The sequence below is a fragment of the Osmia bicornis genome, chromosome 9 (genome assembly GCF_907164935.1).
Source record: "Osmia bicornis bicornis chromosome 9, iOsmBic2.1, whole genome shotgun sequence".
In the NCBI taxonomy this organism is placed as follows: Eukaryota; Metazoa; Arthropoda; class Insecta; order Hymenoptera; family Megachilidae; genus Osmia; species Osmia bicornis.
In genome coordinates, this window is record NC_060224.1 from 6074193 (window position 1) to 6091526 (window position 17334).

Sequence of the window (17334 nt, forward strand, 5' to 3'; positions counted from 1 at the left end):
GAGGAGCTCGTACTCTCTCCCGCGAACGACGAAATGGCGATCGCCATGAATGAAAGAAAACTGGTATAGATCAGGTTCAAACATCCCGGATCCGACCTTCATCGAGGCGAACACGCGGACACCACTTTCTACTTTGACCCCTCGCGACTCTCACGCCGATAACGCGTACGTCGCTTGTCGTTTTCGTTTCGTTCCTTCCGACCTGAAGCGATTACAAAGCGGCCGTGGAATTTCGGGTTGCGAAATCCTGACCGTTCTTGGTGGCTGGAATTTCGTGGCTCCGAGCTTGCCCATCGAAATTCCGGCTTCGTTCGTCCACATCGTGACTCTCTTCTACGGATCTAGGAAATCGAACGATTTCGTGTCGCTTCTTCACCTCTGGACTTTCTTGGTTTCTTCAAACTAGATCAATCACCTCCGTAGGAAATTTTTTAACCCACGAGTTTCTAATTCGAATTGTCAGAAGACAATTTCCATTTCGTATTTACTATTTTTAAATTTGAAGTGTGGGAATGGAAGGGTTATGAAAGGCCTCTATATGGTAATTAAAATAATGAGAAAAGAAATTGAGGAAATAAAACATCATCGACAGGGATGAGAGTCAAGAGTGATCGCGTAACTCGGTTAACCGAGTTGACATAATCGTCTGGTCGGGGAAATGTTCGTGAGAAGAACCGCTGGCAATCGTGCTAATCAAGCTTTCGCCGCGCTTGAAGGGACCGGATGAAAAGGAAATTCGCGCGATCTTACGTCACTGTTCATTCATCCTTTCTCGGTCATCTACCGACCGCCGTCTCCGGGATCCTTTCCAGCCGATCCTTCGTTCTCGTGGCAGAGGAGAGCCGTTAAAAAGTAAAACCATGGTTTCTCCTTCGCCGCGTGCAGCAGAAAGGAACGGCCGAAGCCACCGACACGCCCCGACACGGTAAAATCAGCGATGCTTAGAAACGATCATCGAAACCGGGATGAAAGGAGGCTGCTGCCATTGCAGGATCGCGAAATTAACCATCAATGATATCGTTCGTTAAACGTATTATGTAAACTTTCACCGTGATATGACTTATTTACGCTCTGTACAGTTCTTCTTTTATTTCCTTCCTTTACCGGATGTCGATCGTTTCTCGCGTTGCTTTTCACAGCATTCATTCGTGTTCTTTTCTCTAAGAATTTCTGCATCATTCAAGAAATTTGTGGACTAGGTACATTGAATTTCAGGAGGCACTTTCAATTTTAATCATTCAAAATTTTCATACAATGCATTCATGAATGACTGATATGACTCACTAATTTTTGTTCAGTCATTAATTAATCAAGAAGAAAAATATTCTTCTTTAAGAAGTCCTATATTTGGTAGCTGCGTATCAAATGGCCGATTTTGAAGCATAGAAAGTCTGAATTTTTTCAATTCCTTTCACGAATTCCACGACGTTTCGCGAAACGAAATCCCGAAAAACGAGGCCCAGGTGTCGGTAAATAAACTACGCTACATGGGACATTAACATTTTTCTTTTTCTCTTTGCGCGAGCACGCTTAGCATACGACCGGTTGAGTTTCACTCAGAACTCGCGGAGAAACGTCCGATGACAGCGGTCTGCTAATAGTGGACTATCTTAACCCAGAATGAGATGACACGGGTATTATAAGCAAGATTTCTTGCGAATCCCCTGTGATTTACTCGCGGTTCTAACGATCGTTCACCGGCGAATGACAAACTTGGACGCGAAAGTATACACTCGTCTCGTAAGTCGGTCAATGATTCATAATTCCTGATGAACAATTTTACTGAAGTATTTCCATTCACAGATGAATACTGGACGTAGAGATCAAGGTTACAAATTTTGCAAAGTCATTGACGATTCTGTACGTACTGTCGACACGAATTTTATTGATTATCCGCTCGTTCGAGGTGCTGTTCTCGTCGCCGAATGGGCCATTGTGCAGTTGTAACATGGTGTTTCAATTGCGCGAAGAAATTTCGTACGAAGGTGTGCTACTTTCGAGGTGACTCTTCTTCTCGTTGAAAAGCGGATTAGTTTTCTAAACGATTTTATTTTTAATCGAAACTGGGTCACATCGAGCGAATAATCGAGCGAATGATCTCGTCCCATCTTCTGCAATTTCAAAAATCTTCAATTTATCTAAGGAATTCGAAACATTTCCATTTTGCTTGTAAATCATTGCTCGATTCGAGTCACGAATTCCAATATCACAGGGTCTTCAGCTTAGAAAGCTTTCGGTTCAACGTTTCGATCATCTAACCTCAGTCAGCGACCCGCTGCGCGAGGAATTTCTCAGAGAAAAGAAGCGGCTTCCGCTTGACACGCGCCCGATCCGAAAAATCGGTCGTCGACGGATTTGAATTTTAAATTTCCATCGGTAATGAGCGTGGAATGTAACGGGCCCCTCTCCCGATCGTTACCGTGCCAAATAGTGGATATTAATGGCCGATCGGGTCAAATCTGACCATCAAATCCTCCGTCGTTCGACGGAACGTTGCAACGATCGGCAGGCACCTTCGTCTTTAGTGAAATCTTTCATAGTAGAAATTTGCAAAAATTGAAATCGACTATCGTGCACCGATTTCGCTGGTTCATTCACGAAATCGTTCTAACTTTCGTTTTTCCTTAGCAATGACGTCAGTCGTGTCGCGCCCGAATTTACGGCACTATAAAACTTTTAATCTTTCTGGTTGCCAGTTGTTTCTGAAACGGCAGAAAACGAAAGCAGAGTAGCAATCGGGCATTGATAAAGCCCGGTAATCGAACAGAGGGATGGGTGTTAAGAGAAGAAAACGAAAGCTGAACAACGTGTAGACGCGAACGGTTTTGCTTTTGAGTTACTTTCTTTTAAGTAGGTCGAGCATTTTGACTGGACCGAGTGAATTTCGCGCTAATGATCTTGTCGGACTGCTTTCTTGTACGTGATTCATCAACAACTACGATTTGATGGAATTTCATTTGTTAACAGGAGTTGACATCAATTTTCTTTGGACAATTAGTGTATTTGTTAATAGATGATTTTCTATTAAGAAAGAGAAGCTACGTATCTACTTTTTTACACGTAGGGAAGAGAAATGACTTTCTCTCGATCGAAGAATCATCCGGTTGACGCGTTAAAGAAGAGTGTAAGCTGGAAATTGGGTCAAAGAACTCTAATTTAATGCAATCTGTAACGAGCAAACAGAGAAGGAAAGAAAAAATTCAAAGTTCGTGAATTTAATTATCCTCTATTTGTTAGTGAAAGAAAGAAAGTGAAAGTGTAACTCCTGAGCAAAGATGAAAGTTTCCATTTTTGAAAAATTAAAATTCTAGAAAAAATAGTATTATTACCATTTTAATATATAGGGGTAAAATACCCCCTTCACAAGTTGTACTTAACGACACCTTAATAAAAAAAATAAGAAAAAATCTGGAAAGAAACATGCTTGCAGTTGCTTGATTGCACTTGCTCGAGCTGTCGGAAGTTCATCGTTCGCCAGATGCGCCTGCGCAGAAGTCGCGACGCGATCTGAGCCGATTTCAAGCTGACTCTCCCCGTTTTATGATATTTCAAAGGCAAAAAAGGAAGCGTCCGGAATGTGTGCCAGTGGGTCTCGGCCCCCGTCGACGATTTTCCTCCCTCCAGATCGATGCTAACGAGAAGAACCGTGGTGAACGGGCCTAGTTCGAAGGAAATGGTAACAGGTGGGAGAAAAGATCCGTAAGAGGGGAGGAAAAGGTGCATAGAAAGAGGGACCCTTCTCGAACTCCGTCGACTCTCTCGATCGAACGCTCCAACGACTTCCATCAACGCCTTCCCATCATTTTCCATCGGAAAAATAAACGAAAATTGAAAAGAAGAATCACGAGATACGAACTGTTAACTCAATTAGCGTCGAATGAAAAATTTTCCAGGAGATTAATTTTCCACCGAGTTTAAGAGAATGATAAAGAACCTGTTAATTGGACTTAATGGTTAAATTGTACGAAAGCGTAGAGCAATTAATATCACTCTTTAGACACTGTTCCTGGGTACATGGTTCCCTGAACAACGTTTCACTTAGCACGATTTGTTACACAATCCGTGGCATCGTGCTACTTGTGAGACACGCTTACCCACAACCGTCCCACCATCGCCGACATCCGGATCATCGAGGCAAGAAAGAGCTGCAGTTTCATGTCGCTTTATGCTTGTTAATCCGTTCGATTAGGAAATATACGGGGAGAGTTTGAAATCGCGAACACCTAAGAAATATGCAACGCACGGTGACTGGTTGGCACACTTTTCCTCCTTCGATCCTCTCTCGTTTCGGTTTTCCTAAACATCCGGATCTGTTCAGGTCCATCGTTCTCGATACCAACCGATATTCCCCCTCTGGTGGCAATAAATTCAACGCTTCGAGATATTTTCTGATTCGTTGATTATTCGATATAATTTTATTCGATTGCGCAAATAAATAAATGGTACAAAAGAGAGGGTAAGATGAGTATGGTAGAGGATGGTGTAATAAATAACATGGTTGTACGTGTACTTTGGTTTCCTCAGCGTCCGTCTCGTCCACCGTTCGTCCCGTCTTCAAACGCGTGTCACGCGCGGCAAGAAATTTTATCAAATCGTCACTTTCGTTCGTCAGTCCCGGTCACTAAGTCTCAACTAATGTCATCGTCACTGTCGTTCGAACGGCGTCGTGTCCATCGTCCGAGGATCATCGGATTTTCTTCGAGATGATCCGCGCGTCGATCGCATCAGAGCACTCGTGAATCGGCGAACAGGTGAGCGTATCCTCTGTACGGTAGATCGTGGTCCTCCTCCCCGAGAGATCTCTTCTTGCGGTAGTGGTGATGACCCACGTCCTGCGCGTACACCACGTGGTGGCCACCGCCGCTGTCATGGCCGCTGGCCAACTTCTTCACGGCGACTATCAACGATAGCATCAACGCCAGCGCGGAAACCATTAACGCCTTCATGGCCAGCAGACCGAGAGCACCGAATCCCAGTGCTGCCATCATTTTTCCTGGGGAAAGAAGAGGAAAGGTTAGTCCTTTCAGTGTTAGGCGAAGGCAACATTCTTCATGGTGATATTTTTATTTTAACGATGAACTAATCATTAATATTGATGAAATCTTTACGTAGGTATTTTCATTCAAAAAAAGTTGAAATTGAGCTGAATTCAAGAATATCTTACCCATCATCAGCGCCAAGATCATGTAACCACCTCCGCCGCCCTTCTTTCCGCCGCCACCACCCCCGAATCCGCCGCCACCGCCGCCTCCTCCTCTTCCTGAAAACAAAATAAACTTCCTCAGTTCGATGTACTCCTGGATACCCACAGATACTCGTCTGCGAGGATGTTCAAGCAACCTTGATCGACCGGCAGGCTCTCTTGAAGAGCGCTCTCGATGTTCTGCGGCAAGATGCTGGGCAGCTTTATTCTCAGCTCCCTTCCCTCCAGGAACTGCACCAACGTGCCCATGTTACCGAATCCCTTCATCAGCCTTCCCTTTCTGGCCGGTCCGGAACCAGGTACCTCGACCAGGCTGACACCGTCGAAGATCTCGATGTTTGGCTCCTTGCTGGATTTCTCCAGCAGCTGTTGAACGATCTTCCTGACGATCCTGACACCGTAACAGGAGACGGACAGATTCTTGGCATCCGTGCTCGAACATCCCGTTGAGAATCCGCTCCAAACATCCTTGGTGTCGTTCGTGTCCGCGGACGTCGCGGTGGAAAGCACGCAGACGATCAGTAGACACAGGGCCAAACGACGACGTTCCCCGTGCCCTGTGCCGTTCTCGAACCAATCCATGGTGTCTTTGTCGAATTATCCTCCTAGGATTTCAAGCCGACGACAAACCTCGCGCCGAATTCCCGTCAAGTATTACGATCACGCGACGCGACACGATAAACGTTAAACGAAGCCAAAGATACGGTAGATCCTGCGGAACCTACGGTGGAGGTCCGAGTGGTGCATCTAAGCGGGCTTCAAATCACGTTTATATAGTTGCACGAGCTGGTCGGCGATTGTACTACGAAAAAAGCAACGAGAGCATCGACGTCAGACCGGGCAGACCGTTCTCTGTTCGAAGCGTGTGCATTAGCCGGCAATTTTTCGTTCGGTCCGTCGATCCTCTCGTGGATTCTTTTTAATTCTTGTTTCCGAGACGTTTTAGAGCGTTACGCCGCGGTTGGCTGCGAGGTCGAAGCGAGCGGGTGCGAGCCGAGCAGGCACGCTACGGAGCAACCAACGCCTCCGCCTTCCTGTCTTCCTTCAACTCGTGCCGATTTTCTCCACCAAGCGTATTCCCGTAGTCTCTTTGTTCTAGATCAGTGGATATCAGTGCACGCGAGGTCTCTTGATACCATTCAATCCGTACCGTCTCTTCCTTTCTCTCTTTCCGTCACTTTTAGTGGAGCAGAAGAGAAGGTGGCCGATTTCGAATCCACCGATACGCCGAGCTGGCTGGGCTGGCTGGTCAGCCCAGCCGGCTACCTGCTTTCCTCTGCTCATCTTTCAATATCGCAATTAACGGATTCCACGAGAGTCGAGGAGCGACGCGAAACCGGCATGTCCGCGCCAGATATTAGCTACCATGAAGTCTCTTTTCCATCGCATCCTAGACGGTATCTATTACTTAGACGGAAAGGTAATCGATGTGGAACCCTTTCAGTCGGTTCCTGTTCCTTCCCGATGGAAAACGCAGACCAGTGGGAGGAAGGTTGATCGGTCTGGCCCGATCGACATCAGGCCAAGATCGCTTGCCGAAAACTAGTTCATCTCGCCGCATACCTTTCTCTTCTGTTCCACTTCCCCTCGTGTACTCGCCGATACACCGGTATACGTATATACGTAACATTGGCTGGTAGGTATAACTAGGCCCGGTTCGAAACCGTTCGCTCGTTCCTCGCGACGACACCACGCCACACGGACGATCGTGTATCCCTGAAGCACAGATCGACCCTCGTCAACACCCTCCTGTTCGAATCTTCACGAAAATTCTACCCCTTTTTCTTTCGTCCCTTCGTTCTCACCATGTCCCTTTGGGGTATTCGCGATGTCGAGAGCGAGGTTCCATTGCTAGGCTTTTCTAATATTTCTACTCGGGCTGCAACTAAAGATGCGAGTCCTAAGAATGTATAAATAAAATTAGAAATGACTAATCATTTTTCGAACAACCAATTAATTTCAAAGTCCAAGTTGACTCGTATTTTTCCTTAATTGCAATATTATTGTGGAAACTATGTTTGTTAACTTTCTTCTCAGAATTTTCTTCCCATAAGTTTCTAAGATAGCGGGTGTCGAGTATTTTTCTCATTGCAATTAAATTCAACCTAGCAAAAGCTCGCAATCAGAAAGCCTAGATCTCTAATTGATCCGAAGTTTCTCTAAGCACTTCCGTAACCGCAAGGAGAACGTTAGAATCCATCGTATAGAGAGAGGTTTTCTCCTCTCGAATGTGTGTCGACCCCGAAACGTTCGATCATTCACAGACTCGTCGACACCGTTACCAATAGTCGTACGTTAAACATCCTCGTGTTAATAATAAGAGGATTCGATCAATATTCGATACTTTCTCCTCTCCCGACGAATTTCTCCGAATACGTCGAAAACGTTCGATCGAAATGAAACCAGGTCATCGTAAGTCTCCGCGGATGATTCTTCTCGTTAACGAATTTTCCAAACTGCTCTCGATAGTCGAGCAAGCTTCGTTTTATTTCTTTTTTCCGTCTACAGGACACGAGGCTGAATCCACGTGTCGATTTTCTTTTTTTCCTTCAATTTACGAGAATCGAAAACTGGGTCAACGATGACAGCCTCCTCTTTCTCCCGGTTGTACCCGAAACCGAAAGTTGATCTCCCAAGAAGAAAGACACCTTCTTTCTCCTGGGTGTCCCTTATCGAACCGTCATCTCCTTCCCGATCCTTCCCAATCGAGCCGGAGAAAGCGACTGAACGAAACGAGGCCGACTTATTTGAATGAAGGATACCTCGCGCGTTGTTCGACCAACTTGCTAGTTTTCCCTTCGTTCCGATCATCTTTGACATTTCCTAACATGGAAAGATCAAAATCGAACATCGAGCGACATCTATGTCCTAGGAATCGTCTCATCGACGAATATCAAATTTGGCATGATGATTTATATAATAAATTGAAAATTAAAATAACAGAGCAAGAGTTGTATCGCAGCAATTATCTCATTTTTCATTAGCTACTTTGCCAATTACCAGTGACCTCCACAGTAATCAAGGTATTAATGAAAATCACGTGTTATCGTTTTGATAGCCGACAATGATAAGACACGGATACTTGCTATAACTGGTATCCATCTTTAGCTATTTTATTTTCCTGCATACCAGGTCACGTTTCATAACGTGTATATCATTTGAAGGAAACAGCTGATTATATCCTATAAAAATAGAGCTTTTCTTATTTTCGAAAAGGTAATAATGGAAGTATCGGTGAATTTGCAAATTTCGTTAAATGAAGAAGTAGAGTTCTTGAGAGGGGAATTACATTCCTAGAGTAACTCGATGCTATCGTCACACCTGTCGTTAAAGTCCCGCTAAGTTCCGCAATGCGGAGCAACGAACATGGCATATTTTTCGTACAGAGAAACTTCGAATACTCCATCGACCGCGATCATGGCATATTGAACAATTTTATCCGAAGAAAATCAAATATTTCGTATTCTTGAAAAAGAAGTTTCAATATTCTAAATTTGAAACGAATATACGGTTGATTAACTGTGCTTGACCGGTAAAATCGTTGGTAACGGAAACGTAAACGATTCTTAATAGAAAGTCGATTCTGACTATTTCTAGATCGTAAACAGACCAAATCCGCGGATAACGAGTAATCTACTTAACTCGTCGGCTTTTCGTATTCGTTTCATGTTCGCTTCACAAATGTTACGAGAATTTGCATTATGTTTAAATGTAATAAACGCGGGACGCGTGTCATTTCCAATTCAAACAGGATAATTGCGATAAACTCTCAGTTATTACTTTTAATTTACGGTAATTCGAAGCAACTATACTCGGTTAAAATTTCCTTTCAATTATCTTCACTTGCATCTTTTTATCATCTCATGATTTATTCACCCGGTCAATTATGTAAATTGTGGGAAGGTAGATGAAGATATAGTCACGTTACAAAAAAGAAATAAATATTTATTTATACAGGTAAAAAAAAAATAACATAAAAACAACATTATTGTACAATCATTATCCCTCGTTGGAGGGACGGACAAATAAGTTAATCATAAATTAATTAATAAACGAAGTGTAATTAGAGAAAAACGTATACGTCCGTTTGTCGCGTCGATGGGAATGTCTTGTTCGTCCGTCGGTCGTTCGAAGCATGATTGAATTTTTCAACATTTCTGGAAACAATGGATGAATAAAGTCAAATGTTGTGTCAGTCGAAACATAGTCCGGTCAATTGTCAGTCGGTTGATGGTCAAAGAAAGCAAAGATATCGTTCGAGGAAGAAAAATGAAAACGGTCAGTGAGAAAGATCGAAGAACAGGTAGGAAGAAATAGAGAAAGACTGAGTCAAAGAGAAAATGAAATACTAAATCTAACGGCAAGAACGTGTTGGCAAGAATCGATGGACACCGAGGACCCGACTCGGTCTAGCAGACGAAAGCCAGTTAGATTCGAATCAGGTACCACGAATTCAGATCTTCGAATTCGTCATCATTTAGCATGGGCCGAGTAGGCTAAATCGTGGGCGTCCGTTTGCCCGGAAATCGTGCTCTGACCATGGAAACTTCTGGCCCATCCGCTCGAGTAACTGTCACCGTGTCCATGGTCCGAACTGTAGGTATGGCTGGAGCTGTGATGAGGGTGTGCGACCACTTCGTACGTCACGTGCTTCTGTTGCGAGAACAATTTCTTCAGGCCGATAATACCAGCCAGGAGGAGAGCGATCTTGGAGAGAAGAAGCGCTTTGCCGACCAACAGTGCGAGTGCCTTAAATGCCAAGCCACCGATCAGACCGATCTTCAGCACCGCAGCAGCGATCAGCGGCCCCATGTTATTGTTCTTCTTCCCACGACCTGAAACGAGATATCAAATGAGATTGCTGTCGCTTTCGTCGAGGAAGGTAAACGTCGAGGACTTTCTATGGTAGTAAAGTTTGATGAGGCGTGACTAAATTGTCGGATAAAGGAATCTTTGTTTTGTGGCGGAGGTTTAATTGTCCAGGTGTCAAGGTGAATGTTCAATCTTGAAAGAAAGGATCTGTCACCATCGATAATCAAAAGAAATTCTAACTTCTGTGATAATTACCATCCTGAACAGGAACATTATCCGCTCGTTCGATGGAGAGGCCTAGATTCAACGAGCCATTTTCATCCTCCGAGGCGGAAACAACGACGTCGTCTTCTGGAAGAATCCTCCATTTGATGCTTCTAGACTTGACGAACGCGTACACCTTGTTCGCTACAAGGTCGAGGACCTCGGATTCGTCGTCTTTGCTTCTACCAGCTTCGAATGTGATCACCTCCTCGGACGCTTGGCTAGTTTTTCTGATCTCGATGTCGTCGGTCAACTCGATCGACGCCTTCTTCAGCAGTTTGTTCATGTACGTCACAAGCTTCAGCATCACACAGCTACTCACGTCGTTCTGAGAGCACTTGGAGTTCAATTTACGAAGCAACTCCTCCTCGTATTTCGCTCGATCCGTTAGCGTCACAGACTGCTGCTCGAGGACGCTGATCTTGTCGAGCTTCTCCAACGGATTCGCCAGACACGCGGACAGGTAGGAGATCAACAGGAATACTAGAATCCTCTTCATCTTGTTGCTCTGTAAAATGATTCTTTGTTCAATGCTAGGGACCGGTTAATCGTCTAACAATTGCTATTTTAACACTAGAACTACCGAATCAGTAAAAATGACTGGTTTCAAGTTTCTTATTTTAATTTATAAACATTATCAAGGCATTTTTGCTGAAATGTATGTTGGCTATTGTCAAGATAAAAAATGAATATTTTCTATATTATTTTCAACTTAAAAATTAGTGTGCATCAAACGTCAATAGTTCTAGTGTTAATAAGCAGACCATAAAATCAAGGTCACTGTTAAATCTTGAAAAAGGAATGATTTAAAAAATCATTGCTTGGACACCCTTTGATATCAACCCTCAAAATAATTTGCAAACTCAACACAACAGCTCTAATAAAAAAAGAATAAAAATAAAATAATTAGCATCCATCCCCAAAGGATCAAATAATCAGAATTTAACGAATCCAAAGAAGAAACGATTGAATGACAACGAGGAACCCACCTGAATTTCGATCCTCTGTTTGAGAAAACGGAAGCTGGGTCGAGGGCACGCTGAAGGGACGGCGCCTCTTCTCTCTTCCTTCCTTCCTGGCTGAAACTAAGGCACTACGCAAGCGTCCCTTTAGCGCGTGTGTGACCCGATGCGTGGATCGAGCGTAGCGAGTATTCTGGACCCGTCGTCTCGCCCCGGCCACTTTATATACGTAGATCTGAACGTCGTATACGTACGGCATACACGCGTAAGCAAACGCGTAAACGCGCAACACGCAACCGTCGAGCCACCACCATCCCGCAGGAGGGAGCGGGCCACACGAGGGCGGGTGGTGTGCCCACTTTTGCCTTTGATACAAGCTGGCTGGCTGACTGGTCGATCGGAATCCTGGTGGTGGTATTCGTGTTATACGACTGTTTGCCTCTCCTTCTACGCGCGAACTTGCTGAAAAGAGAAGCGACCTGATATCCCAAGGTGAAGGCTCTCGTTCTCTTCGTCGTGTAGCCGTGCAAAACTGGTTCCCCCTGGACACCTTCGTGGGACACCATCGACGGACATCGCTTCCACCGTGTACGGACTGTTGTTGTTGTTGTTGCTCTTACCTGCCTGGCTTACCATCACACACTCGCGAGCCGGTATTACACGCAGAGAAGCATTCCTGGACACGTTGGGGAACCGCCACGACCCACCACGAGAACCGTGTCACGGATGTGGAGCACGCGCGACATCGGCCGAATGAGTAGCCATTTCGGTACACCGACTGCGACCCAACGTGCAACCAGACGCGTTCAATGGAATCTTTACGGTTCGGATGCGATTCATCGTTTACAGGTGGGACGGTTCGTGTATACAGGGTAGAGAGATATTTCTACGTGACCTGACCACTTATTCCTGTTAAGTAGATTATGAACCAGTGTCGGACGAAAATTCATGCAACCGTTGCTGGAAGAAATCTAGACGATTTACGTGCTTTCAACGGGCATGACATTCATTCTGTTTCTTATCGCTCATCAAGGATCTTCCCAGCCGTTGATTTTTCGCGTAGAGAGCGTAGAATGATTTACGTAGACAGCTGATGAACACCGTAGAAACGACACGCCTGGGTTAGGGGGAAAAGTACGATTCATCGATGCCATTTCACGGACTCTTTACTCGTCTAATTTCAGGACAGACACATTTTCCTTTGATTCTAGACTCTTCCTCTTCGTTTCGTTCGTACGACGCGTGGGAAAGATGGAGAAAAAGAAAGAAGGAAAATTCGCGACACGTGCACGGAACTGTTCCGGTGCTGGCACACGATACGGATTCAAATCGAGGTGAAAAACACTCTAGAAAGCAACGGGTCAGCGTTATATTACGCTCGTAAAGAAAGTAAATATCGCGGCACAGCGTGCCGTAACAAGAAACAATTACGCCAGGAAGAAGGCGTGTGTGACGAAGTGTGCCAAGTTCGTGGCGAGTATTCGCGAGAGTCTAGAAAAGTTCGAGTACCGAACCGATTCATCCGATACTGTTACGAAGAATCCACCGTGTAATCTTCGTCTTGATACGTCGAATAAATATTTGCAAGAGAGCTTGTGGAGTGTAACGAATGATAAATGGTACTGTCCGAGAATAGTTAATCAATTTCAAAGTTATTATCACGATATAAATGACTTCTGAACGATGCTACAGAGTTACAGTTCAGCTTTAGCGGTGTCGAGATCGGAACCAGAAGAACCGGACAGGGAGAGCTCGTAGAAAAACAACGATATCCGCTTTTCATTCTTGAATCGAACCTGTTTTCTTATGCAGGCTGCTTTCGCGAGAGACAAGTGGCCGATGCAATCCTCAGAATTTTTATTTTACGTCTAATAATCACCCAGGGTTAATTAAACTTCTTCGATCGACAACCGAATGACCTGGGTTCGATAACAAATAAGCAACGAGACGAAAACTTTCATCTCCAAAAGGAATCGCGACTGCAATTTGAATTTCAAATATGAAAACATATCGCACGCGACTCGTCCTCATTTTTGAGAACCGACGCAATCATAAGCGCGCCATCTTCTTCCCGCCATTTCTAATCTCCACAAATATCGTTACAAAAAATTCAGAAAAAGTGTGCCGGTGTGGAATCGAACATGGTGACCGATTATTCGCAGCGACCATCGTTGGATCTCACGGTGTACGATGGAGATGTTTTGGTAGTCCACGAACCGTTACGTCGAATTCCACTCGAACGATTTGTCAGAGTACCCAGTCGTCGTGGGTGACCGATTTCCGGTGAAATTTCTGATCGTCTCTCGATAGATTCGGTACTAGTTACGAGGAGCACACTAAAGCTATTTTGGCGTGAGAAAAATTAGGAACAAATATAATAACACACTTTCGCGCTGGAGTTCCAGCGACTCAACAGAACCGATCGTAATCAACATCGACGATTAATTACTCGGCTGATAGCTCCTACAGTTAGACATAAGGTGTGTACGGCTAATTAATTTATTGAAAGATCCTCATTGATAATAGAAGCTTCCATATCCATAATTTATAATAGAATTGAAATTTTATATTAAAATTTCTGATGTACTAAATTCCTGCCTGTTCCTAGCAAAATTTCTGCTAGCCGAAAGGATCGAAGGAAGATAACGCTTGACATTCCCACGTCTCATCAAGAACACACGAACCCTATCCCGTTTCCTTCGAACCGTTCGGAGCTGTACAACAGGAACCATTCGCCGGTCAAACGATGAGAATTAAACGATCGACCACGGCGAGAAGCGGAAAGAAACATCAAAAGAATCGGTCACGTGCGAATCTTGGCGATTTGCATTGCTCGAGCGCCGTTGATATCTACCTGTTTCGTTAACTTTCTCCAGGTAACCTTGTTCCCTCATTCTTTTTCCCCTCGCGCACGTTACCGTTCATATACACGATTTAGCGCGATCGTTCGACCATGCAGGCAGGAAAGTTCGCATTCTACCCTCTATGTGACGTAAAGGACCCGCCGTTATCAAGGTCATCCTTGGGCGTTCGCCACCGTGGGAGGCCCATTCACGGCCTTGATTTCAGTCATTGACATCCACGGGGTCATCCGACTGTGCAAATTTATTAAATAGTAATTGGTAATTGGTATAATATTAATGGTCCAAAATGGTAAACTTGAAATTTAAATTTGGAAAGTAATCGATCGTCTCGATATTAATATCAGTCGAACGGATCGATCGACCGCGATATCGTGGCGTGTTTAATAGCGACGGGTTTAAAAGTGAAACTATCGCGAGAACGTATAGAATGGTGCGGTTGCGGGTCGCGAGAGCATCGGGAGATCGATAAGGATTTTCACTGATCGTTACTGTGAAACAGGTTTGCCCCGTTTGCGGGCCTTCGTTAAATCGTCGGAGGTTTTTCGGTATGGAATAATGAAATATTATAGAAACCGAGAGAAATCGCGTGATTTCTTGTAAAAAATTCTGACCGAGAAGACCGGGAATGAGGATGAATGAGTGGGAAGGATTAAAAATTAATTACTCGATTAATGACACATTTATTTTTCACAATTTTCTATACAGACAACTGAACGATGCGATTCGAATTTTTTTTTTCTTTGTCGAACATTCATAGTGTGTCGGGTTCGTGATTCTCGGTAGCCCTAAAGAATGTCAACTTGAAGGAAGTGCACGATTTCATAGTGGCTCGTGTACGATGAACTGGTTCGCAAAATCGAGTGTTTTTGCCTCGAGTGCTACTGCTTTCCGTGTTTTCCGTGCATCGCCTCGGGACGGCAGACCGCTTCCGGTCTTCTGATCGAATGAGGCCACTTGGTCAACGGGTCCGTTCCATCCGATTCTCTGGATCGCCAGTGAGAATCGCGTTCAACCGGTTGTCCCGTGCACGTTCCTTCCATCTTTTGCCGACACCAGAAAGAGAGAATCAAGCGTGATATCCTCGCGACACGAGATTTTCACGCTTTGAACCCGGCCACTTGTCACGCGGTGAAACGGCTACAAGAATCTATGGACGACGTTAAAATCCTTCGACGTGAATTTCTTTCGATTTATTGAATTTGTTATTGAAGAGAAATGGAAGAAATGGAGACAAGGAGATGGCATGGTGATTAATTAAAATTGAGGGATGAAAAGTTACACCTGTGTTGATACACAATTCAGTTTCAAGGGACCAGAAAGAAACTACAAATTTTCAATGACAATGTAATTTACATTGATGTACAATAATCAAAATAGCGGTAATCCGTTTAAGCAGGCTGCAGAGGTCGATGTCCTCGTTTTTCCGCAATTTCCAGCTCGAAACATTATTATTATGATGAACCGCAGAAAAAATACAGAAAATGGACAGCTTAGAGAGGTCATCAATTTTCGTAGGAACAGTAGTTTATTGTTACTAATTGCTAACTTAAGGCTAAGCTGACAATATTCCTTAAACACTGTCACAATAAATAATTCAAAACGTATGATAGAAAAATATACCTATATACATCACTAACGAAAATATATGAAAAACGTCAGCGTCTTTTTAACTAATTATAAATGATCTATGACGGTCTATTGAAAAATGGCAACGTAATTTGGCCAAGAATCTCCAATTCCCGAAACGTTAATTCAACAACGCTTATTGCTATTAGAAGAGAGCTTATGTCATGAAAGTCTAGAAATATATCTTCAAGAACAAGAATGACTTAAATATCATAAATATTATAAAACTGGGAATAATTATTTCAATCATCCTCGTTCTTAAAGGCTTAAATAAATCTATTTAAAAAATATAAAACTATCAGGTTCTTTACAAAACCTGAGCAACGAAGAGAGCATTCGTCTACGATTGATACTCTTGATAGCCTCGATAAGCAAGGTCCTGTCCAAAGGACACAGAATCACCGTGAAAACCACCATGGTACTCCGGACCATGATGAGCACCCTGCTCGTAAGGATTCGAATTATCCTTGTAATAAGGATAAGCGATTCCGCTCTGGCTATAAACCGGAGGATGATAATTTTGCGTGAGAGGTTTGTACAATTTTAAGAAACCGATCACACCGGGAATCACGATCGCCAGGAAGCCAAGGAACTTCTTAAAGGACGCCAATCCCAGGATCAAAGGGAGGAACAACAGCAGTTTCAATTTGAAGAGCTTCAACACGATCAGCATTGGAATAAACAGCCTCTTCAGTTGATGTCGAGCTACAAGAAGATTAAATTAATAATTTAATCCTGATAGTAGCAACAATTTATAAGGATGAAGAGGACTCACAGAAGAGAGTATCCTTCTTATTTTCAAGCGTGTCGATCTCATCCGCGATCTCGTCTAAAAATCGAGGAGCATACACCTCGTTGTCTCCAGTCTCTTCGGATGGAATCTGCAGCTCGATGGCCACGGTTTTCACGAATTTTTCCGCTTTTCTTAACGCGAATTTCATCAGCTGGTCCCATTCAGAGTCGCTGGACCTGAATTATAAAAAAATGTTAGCAAAGGAAAGGATTAAATCGTTGAATTCAGCAGATTTATGCGTACCTCGCTTCTCCAGAGTATTCGTACGGCTGACGACTAACTTCTTTCACCACGTCCCTGGACAACCTTACAACCTTCACGTAATCGTTCAAATTATACTGCGGCTGATCAAAGAAATCGGAAAAGTAACTGAGAGCCTGGGATTTGAAGCATTCCGCCAAATCGCCATTCAAACAACCCTTGTTCGTTTTCGCTATGTACGGATCTACGTTTCGTCCTGTTCCTAGACCAATCCAGTCGAAGAGACCCTTCCCTTGTCGGGTCTTATTATAAGGTATTTGCTGCTGAAATTGTACCTGTACCTCCGGCGCATGATTTTCTAAAAGAAAGGAAATGGCAATCACCAATCGAAACAGAAACGAATATTCATCTTTCTGAATTTGCTATCGTTAATTACGTAAGATTATTAATAATCTCCAAAGTCTGCTATGAAATTTTGAATTTGAAAAACATACCGCGTCCTTCAGCCCCGTCACCGGAAGTTCCGTCTTCGAAGGTGACCGACAGACAGGGTACCAACAGTATCCAGAGCACCAGACCATGGTTTACCAACAACTGCACTAGTCGCAT

The 17334-nt window shown here is 43.9% G+C and overlaps 3 protein-coding genes across 3 annotated transcripts; all 3 read right to left on the bottom strand.

Moving 5' to 3' along the window:
• Positions 1–4724: 4724 nt before the first annotated feature.
• On the bottom strand, positions 4725–5785 carry LOC114879352. Its single transcript, XM_046287170.1, has 3 exons — positions 5351–5785; positions 5165–5297; positions 4725–4993 (listed from the first exon to the last, which is right to left on the bottom strand). The coding sequence occupies exons 1-3, from the start codon at positions 5783–5785 to the stop codon at positions 4725–4727; spliced, it is 837 nt and encodes a 278-aa protein (XP_046143126.1).
• A 3891-nt stretch (positions 5786–9676) lies between these two features.
• Positions 9677–10778, bottom strand: LOC114879343. Its single transcript, XM_029194175.2, has 2 exons — positions 10271–10778; positions 9677–10038 (listed from the first exon to the last, which is right to left on the bottom strand). Exons 1-2 carry the CDS (start codon positions 10776–10778, stop codon positions 9677–9679), a joined length of 870 nt encoding a protein of 289 aa, XP_029050008.1.
• Positions 10779–16071: 5293 nt separating this feature from the next.
• LOC114879342 lies at positions 16072–17334 on the bottom strand. The gene is made up of 4 exons (XM_029194174.2): positions 17220–17334; positions 16768–17083; positions 16507–16700; positions 16072–16436 (listed from the first exon to the last, which is right to left on the bottom strand). Exons 1-4 carry the CDS (start codon positions 17332–17334, stop codon positions 16072–16074), a joined length of 990 nt encoding a protein of 329 aa, XP_029050007.2.